Here is a 16,642-nt window from a genome sequence, read left to right on the forward strand (position 1 = left end):
ATATTTTCATTCGGCTTGACAAGACATATCAGCACTTTTAGATTTTGTAACATAAACAAAAACATTTTTTTTTTTTTTTTAATTTTTTGCTATGATAATCTAATCTCTAAACGTTTACGTCTCGCATTCATTAAAATCAAAAGTCAATGGCATTTGATGTTTTAATTATGTCTGTAAATAAAACTAAACATTTGACTTTTTTTATGCCCAAAATAAGTTTAAAATTTAGCTAGAATACTCTGTTAAATCACCCATAACTATCAGAATGGCCACATTTAATCTTTAGGTATTAATTAAATCAAGCAAGCTTCGCTTAAATCATTTGCACACTAAATGCTAAAAATCATTCAGGCATAGCTTGCAAATCATATAAAAGGAAGCTCACATTGAGAAGAGAATTCAGTTATCAAAACAAAAGTACTTGAAGCAACTGGGTCATGTTTATAAAGTGGCAAGTCGGCTACATAGCCTGTTGTGTCTTGGCCATAATTGTGGCCGTAGCAGCCCATGTCAATGCCTACAAAAGTAAGTGATGGAAACTGCCTGCATTCGGGTCGCAATGATTTAACAACTTCATTGACTTTGTCAGAGTTTGGACGCGACTGTCGCGACATTAGTTGTGTGGGCACTGAACGATGCATATTAACCAGCGTGGCATGCGAAAAGGATCAACTGGATGGCGAACACTGTGGCCAATATCCGAAATGTGTCGAGCGTTCAAGTAGCCCAGGTGTGTAAAGCCCACTCAACCCATTCACCGTCTAGCGGCACGCACTCATTGCAAACCCTTTTCCTGGTCCGTTTCAGATCAGCATTTGAATCAGTTCATGATCGACACCACATCCACCACAGCTAACACTCGCAGCATCAGCGCACCCATCTCCGGTCCCAGCACCAGCACGCTCCATTTGAATCATCAGCCGTACACTGAGTCGAATCCAGACAGGGACGATGGCTTTGAGCTCCTTGATGGAGTCACTGGGCCAATGCCGGGGGCCAGTCATGCCGATCAGCGACAGGCAAACGTTCTGGTCATTGTGCAGGATGGGTCCCAGCCGCCCATGCAAAATCCTAATTCCAATCCCAATCTCAATTATAACAGACAGCTCTGGCGACAGCCGTGCATTGTTAGTCCATATTATCCATATGCCTGCACCAATGCGCCCCCACCAAACATGCCCGTCTCGAGATCAGTTCCCCCTTACGGCAACGCACGGGCCGCCTCCGGACCGCAGCTAGTGCCACCAACTCCGCCGTGCTATTACAACTGTTATCCCAGACTGGCAGCTGGGTATCCGCTTGCTCGATCCTCTAGACCTACCGCATCGACGAGCAACTACTTGCTTTACATATCCATTTAGTGGCAAATAGTTTGTGCACCTGCTCCTGCTGTATGTTTCAGGTGTTCTGCCCGAAACAATACCAAGTTACTATTCCTGATCAGTCTCTCTGTTTTTCTTTTGGCAATTCATCTTCCTAGATTCGCCAGACTTCATTGACTCGGAATTCGAATCATCTTACCCACTGCATAATGTAACCGCAAGACAAGTCTATATGCCTGGACGCATGCCCATGCCTATGCCAGTCCCAATGCCAATGCCAATGCCAATGCCAATGCCCATGCCCATGGCAAGACCCCTTCCTGGTCCGGCACCCATTCCCGGTCGTGTGTACTATCCTCCGGTAAAACGCAGACCCATGCCAATGCCAATGCCAGTGCCAATGCCTCCACCTCCACCTCCACCTCCGCCTCCGCTGCCAATTGTCATCCTGCCCATTGGTGTGGGCAGTTTTTCAGGCATGGGCTACAATTACAATCAGTATTATGGGCCAAGTGGCATCTACCCCAATAACCAATACAGCCCTCAGATTCCCAACTATGACTATTATAACAACAACAACAACAATAATAATAATAATTACAATTATGTTAACAATAATTACGATTACAACTCATACGGATAAATAAATAGCTTAAAAGTCAACTGATCCTCAGAATAATATTTTATTTTAATGCTTATCCCAATTGCTTTCAGGATTTCCATTAGGAAGGCTTAAGCGACAAGCTGGACAGATGGGTGGTAATGGAATGGGTGTAAATGGCAGAGGTGGTAACGGAATGGGAGCCAATGGAAATGGCATGGGTGGTAGAGGTGGAAATGGAGTAGGACCCAATGGAAATGGCAATGGATATGGCATGGCTGGTAGAGGTGGCAACGGAATGGGAGCCAATGGAAGTCCAAGTGGAATGGGTGGCAATGGAATGGGCATGGGAAGAAACGGAAATGGAATGGGAGCCAATGGTATGGGTGGTAGAGATGACAATGGAATGGGAGGCAATGGAAATGCCAATGGATATGGTATGGGTGGTAGAGGTGGCAATGGAATGGGAGCAAATGGGAATGGAATGGGTGGTAGAGGTGGTTATGGAATGGGACCCAATGGAAACAGCAATGGATATGGTATGGGTGGTAGAGGTGGCAACGGCATGGGCGGCAATGGAAATCCAAATGGAATGGGTGGCAATGGAATGGGTATGGGAAGGAACGGCAATGGCATGGGTGGCTACGGAATGGGAGGCAATGGAAATACCAATGGAATGGGTATGGGAATGGGAAGAAATGGTTACGGTATGGCTGGTAACGGTATGGGTGGTAATGGAATGGGAGGCTATGGAATGGGAATGGGAATGGGTATGGGTATGGGTGGAAGGGGTGGCAATATCAATGGAGGAATGGGCATGGGCTCTGGTGGACAGAATCCACGGGCTTACACAATGTGTGGACCTGGATATCCTAGTCCATTAATTAATGGTAATAACGGCAATGGTAATGGAATAAATATGAATGGAAACGGTGTAAATACAAATGAAACGCTTGAGCGCACAAGTGCATCCTATCGAAAGAAAAGGAATGTACATGGATTTAACAATCGAAGAGATGCTGGCCAACAAAACCAGCAGGGCGGTGGCAATAGAGTGGAAGGCTATGGAATGGGTGGGAATGGCATGCGTGGAATGAGCTATGGTAGAATGTGTGGCCCTGGAATGGTCCACGGGCACGTTGGTATAGGCATGGCTGGAGGCAGGGGAATGGGCACAATGGGAGGCGGCAGTGGACAATGGAGCAACAATAACTCTGGCGCCTACATGACTCAAGTGTCATTTAATCAGAGCCCAGATGGTGCCTCTGTGGATGCCAGTGTCACTGTAAGCAGTCTAAACAGTGATACCTCACAAAGACCAAAACGTCGCAGGAACGAAACCGAATGGTGAAGAATTCATACTGGATCATATATTCAATTTGTAAAATAAATATACAAACTTAGAACTGCATAGCACAATTTTTAATTGCTTTAACTAGATTACTATATTAACAAGTTAAGTTTTCCGAATTATTTATTGTAGCCTTTTGAACAACTGAAATGTTAAGCTCATTTCGTAAATATCATGTGTGAAATGCTAGATAAAGGTTACAGAAATTTCCTGCTATTACAATACCAAACAATACTACAGTGTATTCAATATGACAGCAATCATTCCTGCTTGGCAGAGCTATAACGAATCATAAGATTCTGGCTGATAACCGGTTTAGAGAGAGTTACACGTAAAGAAAGAATCAAAGAAAGAGAGAGAGTGAGAGTGAGATTGAGAGAGAGATTGAGGGAGAGAGGAAATTAAAGCTGTGTATAAAAACACCTGTTGAGACCACAACTAATTGAATACGTAAACAGACGCCGCACGAGACACTTCGAGAGCAGAACTTAGCTAACATGCATATGTTTTGGATCGCTTTGTTGTTATTCGCGTCAACGAACGAGATTCGAGCGCGGGAAGCAATGAGGCCAGCAGAAGAAGTGGGTCAAATAATCAAAGATCTTGTGGGAGCGAATGGGGCAGCTGAAGAAGGTAAGTGCATGATGCCCTCATTCAGCAATGTCAAACTGAATATTCAAAAGTGCAGTTGACAATGAGCCACATTTTATATCTAAGCCAGAACGAAATGGCTTATACATATTGCCAGTTTCATGGGCTTAGAGTAAGCTGAAGTGCTGAGTAATTTCTCTTATACTACAAATTCTAAATTATAATTTGCATCTAACTGCTATGTATTATAGGTGCCGCATGTATATTGGACATTCAAATGGATTTGCCACACTCCAAACAGCAGCCGCTTTACCTGCACCCGGACACGGACACCTACTGGCTGCCCAATAAAGAGGGAAAGTTGGAGATACCAACAAATGAAAATATCGAGCTCTATTGTGAGAATTCATTTTCGATTGGCGATAGCATTGAGCACGGCTCATCCCTACGGGTTCGCTGCCTGAATGACAACATATTTCAGTGGAACGGGCAGAAATGGGAGTTGGAGGACTTTACCTGTTCCACACCACTGATCTATACTGTGGAGCAAATGAACCAGCCGTGCGGGGATGGAGACGACCTGTCGCCGGCTCGACTGTATCGCGTGGGCTACAACATCAGCGAGGGTCGATTTGTGCGTACCATTGACCTCTGCCACGATGCAAATCAGCTGCAAACACTCTACGCTTCCTACCAATTGATCCCAGCAAATTCGCTCTTTCAGCGAGGAGTTAAACGCATTAAGTTCAGTGCCGCAGGCCACTTTTCCGGCTACGATATGAACACACTCTACTCGCAAAAAAGGCAGCTAAGACGAGTGGCGGAACTGTTTCAAAGACTCAATGCCACGGAGAACGGGTCGAGTTTCCTGGCAAAGGGACAGTACCTTACACGCGGCCACCTGGCAGCCAAAGCCGACTTCATTTATGCCAGCCAGCAACGCACGACCTTTAACTACATGAATGTGGCACCGCAGTGGCAGATATTCAATGGTGGTCCCTGGCAAATCATAGAGGACAAAATTCGAGAGCTTGTGTCTCGCCTAGATCTCTCGGTGAGCGTCTATACGGGCACCTATGGTGTCATGCCGCTTTCAAAGCAGACTGCCTTCCATTTGGCCAACAATGCTAATGGCAATGGCAGTGGCGTGCTGCCCGTTCCGCTTCTCTACTATCGCTTGCTCATTGATAATCAAAATCCCAGTCGTGGCCTGGCCATCATGGGTGTCAATAATCCGCATGCTACGCAGAGCGAGATAGAGGAATCGTACATTATATGTCCACGTGTCGAAGTACCCTCGCTTCATAGCTGGCTGCAGGCGAAAGATCTCAGAAAAGCATATCTCTATGCGTGTCGTGTGGCAGATTTGGCAATGGCCGTGGGCCATTTGCCGCCGCAGCTGCAAGATGTAAACGAGCTGATAGAGGAGTCATAAAATCTTGAATTTAAATCATGGTCATGCCATTATCAGAAGACTGTGTGCGAAAAGCATGGGAAATTTAAATAAAAGTAGACACCACAAACAATACATTGTCATCAGTTTTATTGTTTTTCTTTCGGAAACTCAAGAATATTAATGGAGACATGGTAATTTGTGAATTCCAAGATAAAGTAAACCGAGTATTTTGATATTTACTTTGGTTTTTTCTTAATTTCGCTCAACAAATAATTTAGCACAGAAAAAAAAACGTCATAATAATGGAATATCAGTGAGCTCTTAAGTCAACACAGAAATCTTACGCACACATTGTTTACTGCCAGCTAACATGAAAAATATAATTTTCGTCACCCAGCCGCGACTTCACCTTGCCGGACGGACGTAGCAGCAGCGAATTGTAGACGTACGGAAGGCGGTTGGAAGTACGTTTCGGCGTTTTCAAATCAGTAAATGCAAATATAAATGTATTGAAAGCTCAAATGGGACCGAATTCAAAGCGAAGCAAAAGCAAGAAGAATTTATGGTAATGCGGAAAAGAGAAGAGCAACAACAACAGAAATGAAGAAAAAAAAAGAATTCAAGGACGTAAAATACCGGAAAACGGCAACAAAGGCAACGGAAAATTTAAGAAATTGTGCCAAACGACAACGCTGTTGGATGTGGGCGCTGTATATGTGTGGGCGGTGTATGTATGTGTGTCTGTGTGTGCTTGTGTGAAGCAGAAGAAAAGGATTAAATCAATGTTGCGGAACAAATTGTGTTATGTGGGGCGCCTTCATGGAGGTAATACAAACCTATTTCATTTCTTCAAGCCAACAAGGCATGGCCATAATGGGTAGCCGAATGTGAGCCAACTTTTCGACCACAAGCGACGACCCAATTTGATGGTGTCAAAGTCACACGAGCGTTAATAATGTGGGATACATGTTAGACGGCTAGTGCAAAGTCAAGAGAGAATGATATGATTAACTATGCACACATACATGTAAATATACTCAATTAACCGCATATGAAACGGCATTTAGGGTTACCTTAAGTCACCTCTATCGGGATATTTGTTGGCAAAATGTCAAAGGAATATCTATTTCGTCAAAGCCACAGCAAATACATTTTGATGACATTTATTATACGGGTGCATCGTTAACCCAATGTTTACCCAGACCGCAAATATGACTGCAAACGGTCTTACAATTCAATCGATTCCAACTTGCGGTTGCAGTTTCTGCTGAATTCAACAAGAGAATTTCTTTCTTTGCAAAACAAAGTTAGGTCGCTGAAACAATTGTAAAAACTGAAGACATTGTTTGTCTGCTAGTGGATTTTGTTTTCAGGGTCGACGACATGACTTCAAATGGCTGCCCTGGTGACTTTCGTTTGTTTGTTTTTTTTTTTGGCAATTGTTGTGAGCTAAGCAGTGTGGGTTCTGTTTCAGTACAGACTTAAAAACTTGATGAAAGTTTATCTGCGCGGAAACGCGGTTGCAGAGAGAGAGAGAGAGAGAGAGAATAGCAAGAAACCCCGATGAAAAAAGAACGAAAAAGATAATTGAACGCACTTTACGCAGCTGTTGTCGAGGGGTTTTTGTTTTCCTTATTTTTTTTTTTCATTTGCCTTTCTCGTTTTTATTTGTTACTGTGTGGAAATGAAGGATATGTTATGTCCTGCGGTGGTCTGCGGAAATTATTATTTATATTTTCGTATTCGGTTCGTTGCATTGTTAGTGGGTTTTCATCTCGATGTACTTTTTAATATTACCACTTTTTGGTCACGCGTTTTTTATTTTGATTAAAATGCATATTAAATCTTGGCAAACAAAAATTACAGCAACAACTGAATAAAAAAAAAACATTAAAATAAAAATCAACACAAAAATAATATAAATAATTTCCTGTGACCGGCTGTGCTCTGTGCGCCGTACGCCTTGTTTCCTTCCGCCTTCAGCCGTGCAACTACAAACCCTCGAGCCACACTGCCACTCTGCACGGATCCAATGGCCCATACGTTCGAGCCAAATCGAGTCGAGCCGAGGCGGCCGCATTGCATGCAAAAGGCAGTCAAGTTGAAATATTTTGTTAACAGTGCGTAGGTCTCCCAAAAGACAAAAAATACATAATATAACCGACATTCATACACACACAAGCACACACACACATGTATGCTATATACCTACTTGGTATATAGGATATGCATATAAAGTTTCGCCTTCTGCGTTATTTACATGTGTAACAACAATGGGCGCTCCCAGAGGCAGGCGCCGGGCCGATGGAATCGGGGACTGCGACAAGACAGGCAGGAAGCACGCATGCAAGAGGCATGATATATATTGGAAAATTGAGGTATCCATTTGCTCACCCATTGAAAATGGGTAAAAAGGGGTATAATGGATTTGAGCAAATGTCTTAAATAGACAAAAGGAGGTATTACCAGCGCCATTGAGTAGAAATATATGTATATATATGACGAACATGTTCGTGCAAGCACCGGTCTAGCTCAGACAAAAGCTGAAATCAATAATCATTGCTATCGATTTGCAGCTCTGCTACCCATTAAATTTAAAAAGTAATTAAACAATATATCTGAACTACATTGAAATATGTATATGAGAAGAAAATTCCTATTCAATTCATAGCGTAACACAATCATGTGCTTCGTATCTCCCAAGTGGAGGTTTACAACTTCTTGATTATTCATTTAAACATGAAACTTGTTCGAATCGACATGCAGTGCGTAATTAATGCTTCATGTCAGGTCTGGGGTCTGGAGTAGATTGAATGATTCAACCACTCGTATTTAACGGCAGTTTTGTTAATTCCCCATAACTTGAATTTAATTTAATTCAAGATATGCTGAGGCAGAACAGAGCTGAGCAGCACAGATAACAAGAAGGATAAAAGATGAATAAAGTACGTGCACACAATGAACAATGAACACACACACAGACACACACACACAGAGATACAGATTCACACAGACGCACAGAAGCAATGACTACAATATGAAAATGGCCAAGAAATTGCCGTTTCATTTTACTTGTTTGTAGGGAAAATCGAGAAGGAAAATGCATTGCAATGGAAATTGCATTGCTGAACTGTAGACTCCAAGCAACGTACAAACATGGCATGACGACAGTGACATCTAATATCCTTATTGTTAGCAAGAGGGAATTTATGGCTAACACAGTTCTTGGCTCGGTTTAACTAGGAAAGTGCCGCGTTTGCCTGAACTGCCTGAGCTGCCTAAGCTGCCTGAGCTGCCTTCAGTTACAGACCAAAGCCACTCCTGATGTTGCTAATGAGCCCTTGGTCGTTGTGAAATTTAACACTCAGCTCGCTGTCGCCAGTGTCAACGAGTTCGAAGTGCGCAATCACCTCAATAGCTGTTTGGTTAATGGACTAACGACAGCTCACGTGCCCTGTCAGGATTGCCAGGATTGGGATACTTCAGAGTAAGTGCGCTTCAACTAAAGCTGTGCAAGTTTTCTTTTTTATGCGCCCATTATGGACTATTAACAATGGCTACAAGTGGGAATTAAGGTTTTACATTCTAGTTACCCAGACTAATTGATAGCTGCTATTAAAGTCAACGATAGTCTAGATATCAATCTGAGCAGCTGTAAAAAGTGTAAGAAATCTCTATATGTATATATAGAGAGTGAATACATTTGCATTAGATTAACGCTTGCTGAGTTTTGAAAATATGTCAGCAATGGTCGAGGCTGTTTGACCCCCTCAACTGAAATATCACAAATGCCAAGCCCTCGGCCGATTCGTTTGTCGTTGACGTCGCCCTTTCATTCTCTCATTCATGTTATGAAATATTTTATATATAAATATTCACACATATTAAAATTCATACCTACAGTGGCCCTTTGTGCTGGGTGCCGAGTAATGGCTTTATGCGACAGAAAGCAATTTATTCACCCATCCTGTTCCCTTTCTGAAATTACGCCCAGGTGAAGTGAAGTGCCCTTAAAAATGGGCAAGACCGTGTAAAGTGGAACGAATTTAAAGTGATTTTTGCCATTGCCAGCTTAAAGCAGGCGTGATTCTCTTGACTTTACAACAAAAATCAATATGCGAAGTGAAAACTTAATGACTTTAACAGTAAAAACTGAATATCCTTAGATATTTTAAGGAGGAGCATAACAAACTAACAAGATTTGCAGTAACAAGTGCTATAAACCTTCTTATTATATCATCTCTTGTTGATGCGTCTGGGCATCATATAAATCTAATATATACCTTGTACCTAAACTAAGCATCTGTCACGATATGCTTTTTTAGAGGTTATTAAACGGATTTATCACTCATTCATACAGTCCAATAAAGGCAAAAAAAGAAGAGGTTTTAGTACAACTCAAAGATGAGATCTTAAATTAAATTGACAGTAAAACTAGATGCGAATCAGCAGTAACTACTCGAATAAAAGGAGCGTCAATTGACAAATTAGGGGTCGAGGAAAATAAGACGTAAATTTATGTACATATAGAAAATAAAAGCGCAAAAATAAAATGTGAGCATAAAAAAAATAGAGGGTAGTCAAGCGAGGCGTGAAAAGTCAAAGGAATCATAAAGCGCGAATAACTCAATGAAGATGAACCCGTGTTAGAGCTAGACGAAGGTCTCGCTAAAGGCTGAAACGTGTCACGGAACAATAACAGCATATTCTAAATGGATAAACATATTCTTAAGGCTCTCCCAGTGTGCTTGCTGAATTCTATTCAGCTATTCATGTAGAATGTTTTTTCTAAAGCTGTGAATGCGCTGCTCATTTCGTAGCCGACTTAATAGTCATTTTAGGTGCAGCATTTTGCAGAGCCCCTCAGTTTGCTGCTACATTTTGTGTATGGCAATCTGTGCAGTGCTTTCAAACATGTTTTCAAGCTTGTTTCCCCTGTATTGCCTCATCTGCAGAAATCCGCAACATTTGCCACAATTGGCATGTCGCTGTGGTCGGATCGTTGCGGATTCTGGCTGCGGGCTACGGGGCGGGGGCTGGGGGTTGGGAGCTGCAGGCGCTGAGCAATGCATGTGAGACCACAAAAATGCGGTAAAACGATTACCAAAACTGTGTGCAGAAATATAAAAGACAGCAGACGCCAGACACGTAGCGTGTGGCAAAAGGTGAATGGAGCTGCATAAAAATTCCAAGAAACACGCCAGCGACTGTCATGAAAATTCACGTATTTCTGATATCCTTCATTTTATTGATAGTACATTTTAATTCCATTTAATGTGTCTTATTTGTGAATACTTTAAAATGTAATAAATTTAATTTAATAAATTATTAAATTAAATATTTGAGAATATAAAACTTTATATTGCAAATAATAATACAAAACTTTTAATATATCAAATTGAAAATTAATTCTCAAAAATTAATTCTGAAAATTAATACTCAAGTAGGTAAAGTTCAATGTTTCATTTACCATTGGCAAACCGTAGGAATTAAATTCATTTTACACTTCGTAAATTGAGTGCAAAAGTTAGGAGGACATGGAATAGGTGTACGCCCATGTTCTCTGTCTCAAACTGGGTCAGTTGTCGCTAGAGACACTTCAAGTGTAAATTTGATGTCTTCGAGGCGTCTTAACATGTTCAATCAATGATGAAACCACACGCACTCGAAAAAAAAAAAACAAAGCCAAAAGCAAAAATACATTTGTGTCAAACATACAACTTAAACCATGTACATACTATATGTACACACATACATACGCACGTATATATATATATATGACTTGACCCACACCAATTTTATTGGTTTTGATAGTATCAAAGCGATTGAATTGAATTGAAAAGCGTTGAAAAGGAATTTGGGGGAAATGTTTTTGCGCCAATCGATGTGGATTTGTAAAGGGCAGTTGAGTTCGTCAATGGCATTCATTAGAGCGCTTTAAGGCACTGCCGCTGGCAGTGGGTTAACCCTGGCAATGACTGCTGCTCGCAGGGCTGACAAATTGCATGCCAGCAACTGCTGTTTAGGTTGGAGCGAATCCCCCAGAGATCTCAAGGGACGTTTGCCAGAAAATAATAGCAAATGCGCGAATCGGTATAAAAAATGTATTCCGTTCTATTTTCGACTGCCTGAAACTGGTTCAGTTGGAGATTTATGGGCCATGCCGTTAAATATGCCATCGGGCATTGCGAGCACCCACAAAAGGGTTCGATTCCGGGCAAATAAATTGGGGGCGCAACAGTTGTACGTCAAGCCCTTAACTACTTATGTGCATATGATATGGGTAGCATTCTGAATTCTGTGACCCAACTGCCCATGGCACGCAACGCAGTAAACTAAATCTGTTACGCACATACCATTCCAAATGAATATTTCATGGTGCATTTATAGCTCGAAACTAACTATGAAAATACAAGACATGCATATGCTTGGCCTTTATTTATAAAAACCTACACAATTTTAGTTTAGTTACGCTCTTAGCGACTTCGTGAGTTCAAATAGTTTTTCATTTTGAAAAGAAAACTTTTCGGGGTAAGTGTCTCGGTACATGTTAATGTCTTTACACGTATCTGAGCTCATAAATGTAGGACTCTCTCATAAGTTCATAGAGCAGGATACACGCGTCGCATACACACAAATGCAAGTACACTTAATGTCAAAACCTTTAAACTCTAGTTTAACGAGCTCTTGCCGAAAGCCCTGTCCCCTGTCCTTTGTCCCCTGTCCCCATTCCCCTTTCTATACCTTGCACACACATACGCACACACACACACACCCAAAACATAATGTCTCTTGCAGTAGAAAGTGACTCTAATGTGACGTTTATAAGTGCTGTGCGACGGCATGTGCGACACATGATGAGAATTACAAAGTGCATTTCTCATCGTGCTGCCAAGGAGAACGAAACTTTCGCTTTTGCACTGAAAATCGTGAAATTTATTGTTTGTCCCACTTGTCTGCGCTTGCCCCTAGCATGTTAGCATGTCAGATGATTCTTTGTGTTTCAGCCTAATTGGAATGTAATAATAAATTAATACTTATACTCCATTATGGATTGCCTGCACAATTTCAATCTTGGCAGGCTTTTGGTCCAGCAGGCCCGTTCCAGCAGCTGGCAGTATGAAAATCTTGTCTGTCTCCGATTCCGTGGCTAGCATCACATCGTGTATGGCCCCGGCCACCACATCGACATTAGCCGCACATAATGCACCAAGATTAATGCGTCCGTTCTCGGGCACATAGACATGTTTACTGCGCAGCCTTCGCAGGTCATTTGGCTTCAGATTTGTGTAGAGATGCGGGCCAGTTTGCTTCTTGATGTGATCCCACTTGCCAGGTGTCTTCAGGACTGTCAATTTATTGCTTAAGGCCAGGCGCATTTGCTGCAATCGCTGATGCACATCTTGCAGAGAGACAGACCTGGTTAAGGAAGACATGTTGTTGGCTATTTTAAAAACATCTGAATCATTCGTTTTACCAATCACGCCGCAATGATGCATTATTGAGTATCTTGGCCACAATACGGCTTGCAAATGCCGAGAAGCACTTCTCCTTGCTTCGCAGCATCATGTCCTCGAACTGTCCCCGCACCACACTCAGCTGAATGGAATTGTTAAGCACGACCATTAAGTGACCCAGGGTCTCATCTGCATACAAATGATTCAACTTAGTGAGTGCATTGGAACCGTGCCCCCATTCCGCCCCCTTCCATCACCCTTTCACACTTACTGTAGAGACCGAAATTCTTGACAAACGACTGAGCACACAGCAAATCAAAGCCACTGTCGACAAAGTAACGCACTGGCCATGAGTCCTGCACAGTATCGCCACTGGCGAGTCCGTGTGACTCCAAGTGGAAGAGCGGCAACAGTTTCTTGCACCTAATAATGTGGGCAATCAGCTTCCACTCATCGACGGTCGGATCCAGGCCAGTGGGATTATGTGCACACGTATCCAGTACCACAACGGCACCCTCCGGTGCCGTCATGAGGTCGGCGACCAGCCCATAGATATTCAGCTCGCCCTTCTCCTCGCTGTAGTACTGGTAGCTCTGGCAGTTGAAGCCAGCACTCTTGAATATGTGCTCCCACTGGTCACAGCTGGGACGGGCCAGCATGCAAACGGTGCACCTCATCTTCTCACGCAGAAACTGTGCGGCCAGGCACAATGCATCAATGCTAGAACGTGTCTGGATGCCAAGCACCTGTGTTGAAAAGCAAGATAATGAGCAGGATTAACAGTGATGCTCCATTTGCTGATTTCCAACAGGTCTGTGCAAGCTCTGTCTGTGTATCTGCCCGAGCCTTTGCTTCTATGCCATGTCTATTTTTTACCTCTTACTATTCTGTGTTATCAGTGTTTCTTTTTCTGTCCCTCTTGCTTTCCCCCTCCCCATTTGACTGCATTGCCTTTGAGTTATATTGACACATTTTCACCTAAAACTGAGCTTTCTAAACCAACAACTCTTTCGCCCCTCATAGTGTATCCTCTCGGAGAAATTGGGCCAATTATTTGATATTATTTGCTTACACGATTTTGCAGCATAGCTGGCGCCGCTTTATTCAGGACCAACTCATTGGCAGCTCGCGTAAAGTCCGGATTGCCCAGCGGAGGGTAAGGCTCATGGTTGTACGAGTCGTCACAGGCAACACCGATCTCAGCCCTGCGCACTGCATTGTGGATGTGGACTTTGCCGTCACTGTTGCGATACACCTCCCCAGCTAGGTTGACCTTCTTGGGATCGGAATCCAGATCAAAGGCCATCTGCAGGTTGCTCTCCTCCGAGGGCATCAGGCGCTCGACCCGAGTGAAAGGCTGAAACTTGCTCATCGAGGAACAGCGAGTGGTGGACATGCAAATCCGTTGCTGCAGAAGGCTCTGCGTCAGGGCGCAGATAGTGGCGGACATTCTGAACTAATTTGGTTTATTTCAACTGAGCCGAAATGCAATACAAAACAGGTTAAATTTTTGTTTGTTCTAAATGAGTGTCAAAGTGTCAAAGCTAAGGTCTCAGTCTACTATAATATCAGAAAGTACAGTTCTATTATAGCCAATATTATAACTAGATGCTAGCGAAAATGTCTGTCTCTAGTAATTTTATTTGAATTGTGTGGAAAAAGTATAGTTTGTGCACACACACACACTTCACTTAATCAAATGCTAACAAGTGAAAATTTGCCCGCTCAAAAATTTGTTCAATGCACACACGCAAAGCACAGCTGACGGGCAGACAGACAGACAGACAGGCAGTTAGAGACAGAAAGACACTGACTCAAGCTGTGCCACGCCCCTGGCGGCAAGAGAACGATGCCGAAAAAGTATTTGCAACAGAAAACTAGCAGCAAAGGCATTTTAGACGCCCTCGCAATAGTTTCAAGTGCCCCGCGCGTGGATCCTTCGCAAGCCCGACGGCGTGACGACGTCCTTGTTTGGGCGCGTCTGTTAGTCTGCTCGTCTGCGCGTCCCTGAGTTTTCTTTCCGTTGCTTGCAAGTTGCCGTTGCCGTTGCCGTTGCCGTTGCCGTTGCCTCTGTTGCCGTTGTCGTCTTTCCACTTTCATCAACATCATCAACATTTGTATGTAAATAATTTCGCTAAAAAGTATGCTATACAAAAAGTTGTTTCTTGCTTCTCGTTTGCCACTGTCATTGTGTGTGCGCACGTCTGCGTATGCGTCTGCGTTCGCGTTAGCGAATAAAAGGCTTTCCTTTCCTTTCCTTTTTATTTTTATTTTTTTACTTTTTTTTTCTTATCCATCATCATATTTTGCTCTCACACTGAAATTGTACACGCTTTTGAATTTGAATGAGCATATGCAAAACTCTACAACTCATTTCGGCTTGTGGACCAAGTTCGGCCCCTTCACGTTCCGCTCGGCACACGTATGAGCCATATTAAGTTCAGTTCGGTTTATTGCCATCTCAGGCAACCTTGAACTCTGGCCAATTTGCCGGCTAAGGCATTAATTATGTACGAGATTCGGTTAGTTTCACATGTGTCAAATGCTGCGATAACAATTTGCCAACATTCGCTTAATTTACGAGCCTGAACTTTGAGTGGCTCCGACTACTTTATTGCGGCACAAAACTTTTAGCTAAACATGTTAAAGCATAAGTAATTCATGTACATATATCGAAATAAGTTTTTGCCCACTCCCGCACGTGATTTTGGCTAATAGCTGGCGCACTCTGTTCATCAATATCGTCATAATAGCCAATCATTAACAACTGAGAATAAAAATAGAGCGTATATAAAAATAACTTTAAGCATTTTTATTGGGTTTATTGAAGGTAAAATATATACGTATATGTAGCTTTATTAATACGTTTTCAGAACTTAAAATAGTTAACTTTGTTTCGAAAAGTTTTGTACTCCGCAATAAAAAGATTTTTTATTTCAGCAAAGTAATAAAACAATTTTGATTGAACAATCAATCAAATACTATAAGCTGATTAAAGTTTTATGAATTCAATATAGCTTTGAAGAACTTTCAATGCAAAGCAATTCAATTGACACGCTCCGACCGAGAGCAGCCGAGAGATAACTAGAGCCCTCTACAAAGTGCAGGCCAAAGTACGGCGAATGTGTAAAGGGCCGAGTGAAATGCGTTCGCAATACGACCGCAAAAGCACTAACTGAGATGTGCCCATTAAATGGGAATAAGTATGTAATTATGAATCAGACTGGCACAGCCGTCTGCCCTTTATTGGCGAGGCCCAACGCCCACGCCCACGCGGCGTATGAGCAATGGACGAGGCAGAGCAAGCGCAAGCGAAAGAATTGCCCTAATAAGGCAACCAGAGACGCTCGTTAAATATTTGAGCCACATTTACGACACTTATGATCCGCTTTAAGTTCTCAGCACTCTCGGACCTCGAATGAGAGTAAATGTGCATACATACATACATAAGTACATAGTATATGGCATACAGCTAACTTAATAACTAAACAAGCAATTTGCCTTGGCGCACAGTTTGCTCTCGCCAAATGTGAAAAGTTTTTTTGGCAAGCAAAATTTAAATATCATTAAACTTGAAGCTGCTGTGGGTTGTTTGTGTAAACAACTTTAATAAACTCATACGTACTATATATGAAGTCAAATTATTAAACTAAATTATGTTGGGATTGCCCAAGTGCGGACCAGGCGGAAAAAGTTTCACGTACTTTAGTTGCATAATTCAACTAATAAATGTTCAAGGCCCGAGCTCTAATGACCTTAGTTGTAGTTCAGAACTTTATAAGTTTTATATATTAATTAAATGTTGAAGTCCGCATTTCACATTCAGAATTCCATTGCAATAATTTCAAGGATTTGTCCGCGATTCACGCAAACCGAATTAAATCGTTTGCCTTATTCTCCTCTAATTCATTCAAATGCCAACAG

General features: G+C 42.4%; 3 protein-coding genes across 4 annotated transcripts; 2 read left to right on the top strand and 1 right to left on the bottom strand.

Annotated features, from left to right (window-relative positions):
• Window positions 1–23: 23 nt before the first annotated feature.
• Window positions 24–3,334, top strand: LOC6583022 (glycine-rich cell wall structural protein). 2 transcript variants are annotated; one of them, XM_032731315.2, is made up of 3 exons: window positions 24–525; window positions 590–730; window positions 2,037–3,334. In XM_032731315.2, the coding sequence occupies exons 1-3, from the start codon at window positions 438–440 to the stop codon at window positions 3,272–3,274; spliced, it is 1,467 nt and encodes a 488-aa protein (XP_032587206.1). In that variant the 5' UTR covers window positions 24–437; the 3' UTR covers window positions 3,275–3,334. The 2 variants fall into 2 exon arrangements, with proteins under 2 accessions (XP_032587206.1, XP_032587207.1); XM_032731316.2 differs by lacking the exon at window positions 2,037–3,334 and adding an exon at window positions 808–1,528.
• Window positions 3,335–3,732: 398 nt separating this feature from the next.
• LOC6583025 lies at window positions 3,733–5,393 on the top strand. Its single transcript, XM_002008668.4, has 2 exons — window positions 3,733–3,907; window positions 4,117–5,393. The coding sequence occupies exons 1-2, from the start codon at window positions 3,772–3,774 to the stop codon at window positions 5,298–5,300; spliced, it is 1,320 nt and encodes a 439-aa protein (XP_002008704.2). The 5' UTR covers window positions 3,733–3,771; the 3' UTR covers window positions 5,301–5,393.
• A 6,781-nt stretch (window positions 5,394–12,174) lies between these two features.
• On the bottom strand, window positions 12,175–14,274 carry LOC6583026 (aspartate aminotransferase, cytoplasmic). The gene is made up of 4 exons (XM_002008669.4): window positions 13,791–14,274; window positions 12,990–13,464; window positions 12,739–12,907; window positions 12,175–12,680 (listed from the first exon to the last, which is right to left on the bottom strand). The coding sequence occupies exons 1-4, from the start codon at window positions 14,166–14,168 to the stop codon at window positions 12,299–12,301; spliced, it is 1,404 nt and encodes a 467-aa protein (XP_002008705.1). The 5' UTR covers window positions 14,169–14,274; the 3' UTR covers window positions 12,175–12,298.
• Between the last annotated feature and the right edge of the window lie 2,368 nt (window positions 14,275–16,642).

The sequence above is a fragment of the Drosophila mojavensis genome, unplaced genomic scaffold (genome assembly GCF_018153725.1).
Source record: "Drosophila mojavensis isolate 15081-1352.22 unplaced genomic scaffold, ASM1815372v1 contig_74, whole genome shotgun sequence".
Lineage (NCBI taxonomy): Eukaryota > Metazoa > Arthropoda > Insecta > Diptera > Drosophilidae > Drosophila > Drosophila mojavensis.

Excerpts from the sequence above, each read along its gene's own strand:
- LOC6583022 (XM_032731315.2), top strand. The coding sequence starts at position 438 with ATGTTTATAAAGTGGCAAGTCGGCTACATAGCCTGTTGTGTCTTGGCC. Across the intron at positions 526-589 it reads CCATGTCAATGCCTACAAAA|AGTTTGGACGCGACTGTCGC; the intron begins GTAAGTGATGGA and ends TGACTTTGTCAG. Across the intron at positions 731-2,036 it reads CGAGCGTTCAAGTAGCCCAG|GATTTCCATTAGGAAGGCTT; the intron begins GTGTGTAAAGCC and ends AATTGCTTTCAG.
- LOC6583025 (XM_002008668.4), top strand. The coding sequence starts at position 3,772 with ATGCATATGTTTTGGATCGCTTTGTTGTTATTCGCGTCAACGAACGAG. Across the intron at positions 3,908-4,116 it reads GAATGGGGCAGCTGAAGAAG|GTGCCGCATGTATATTGGAC; the intron begins GTAAGTGCATGA and ends TATGTATTATAG.
- LOC6583026 (XM_002008669.4), bottom strand. The coding sequence starts at position 14,168 with ATGTCCGCCACTATCTGCGCCCTGACGCAGAGCCTTCTGCAGCAACGG. Across the intron at positions 13,465-13,790 it reads CAGCTATGCTGCAAAATCGT|GTGCTTGGCATCCAGACACG; the intron begins GTAAGCAAATAA and ends TTTTCAACACAG. Across the intron at positions 12,681-12,738 it reads GCATCATTGCGGCGTGATTG|GTCTGTCTCTCTGCAAGATG; the intron begins GTAAAACGAATG and ends TTCCTTAACCAG.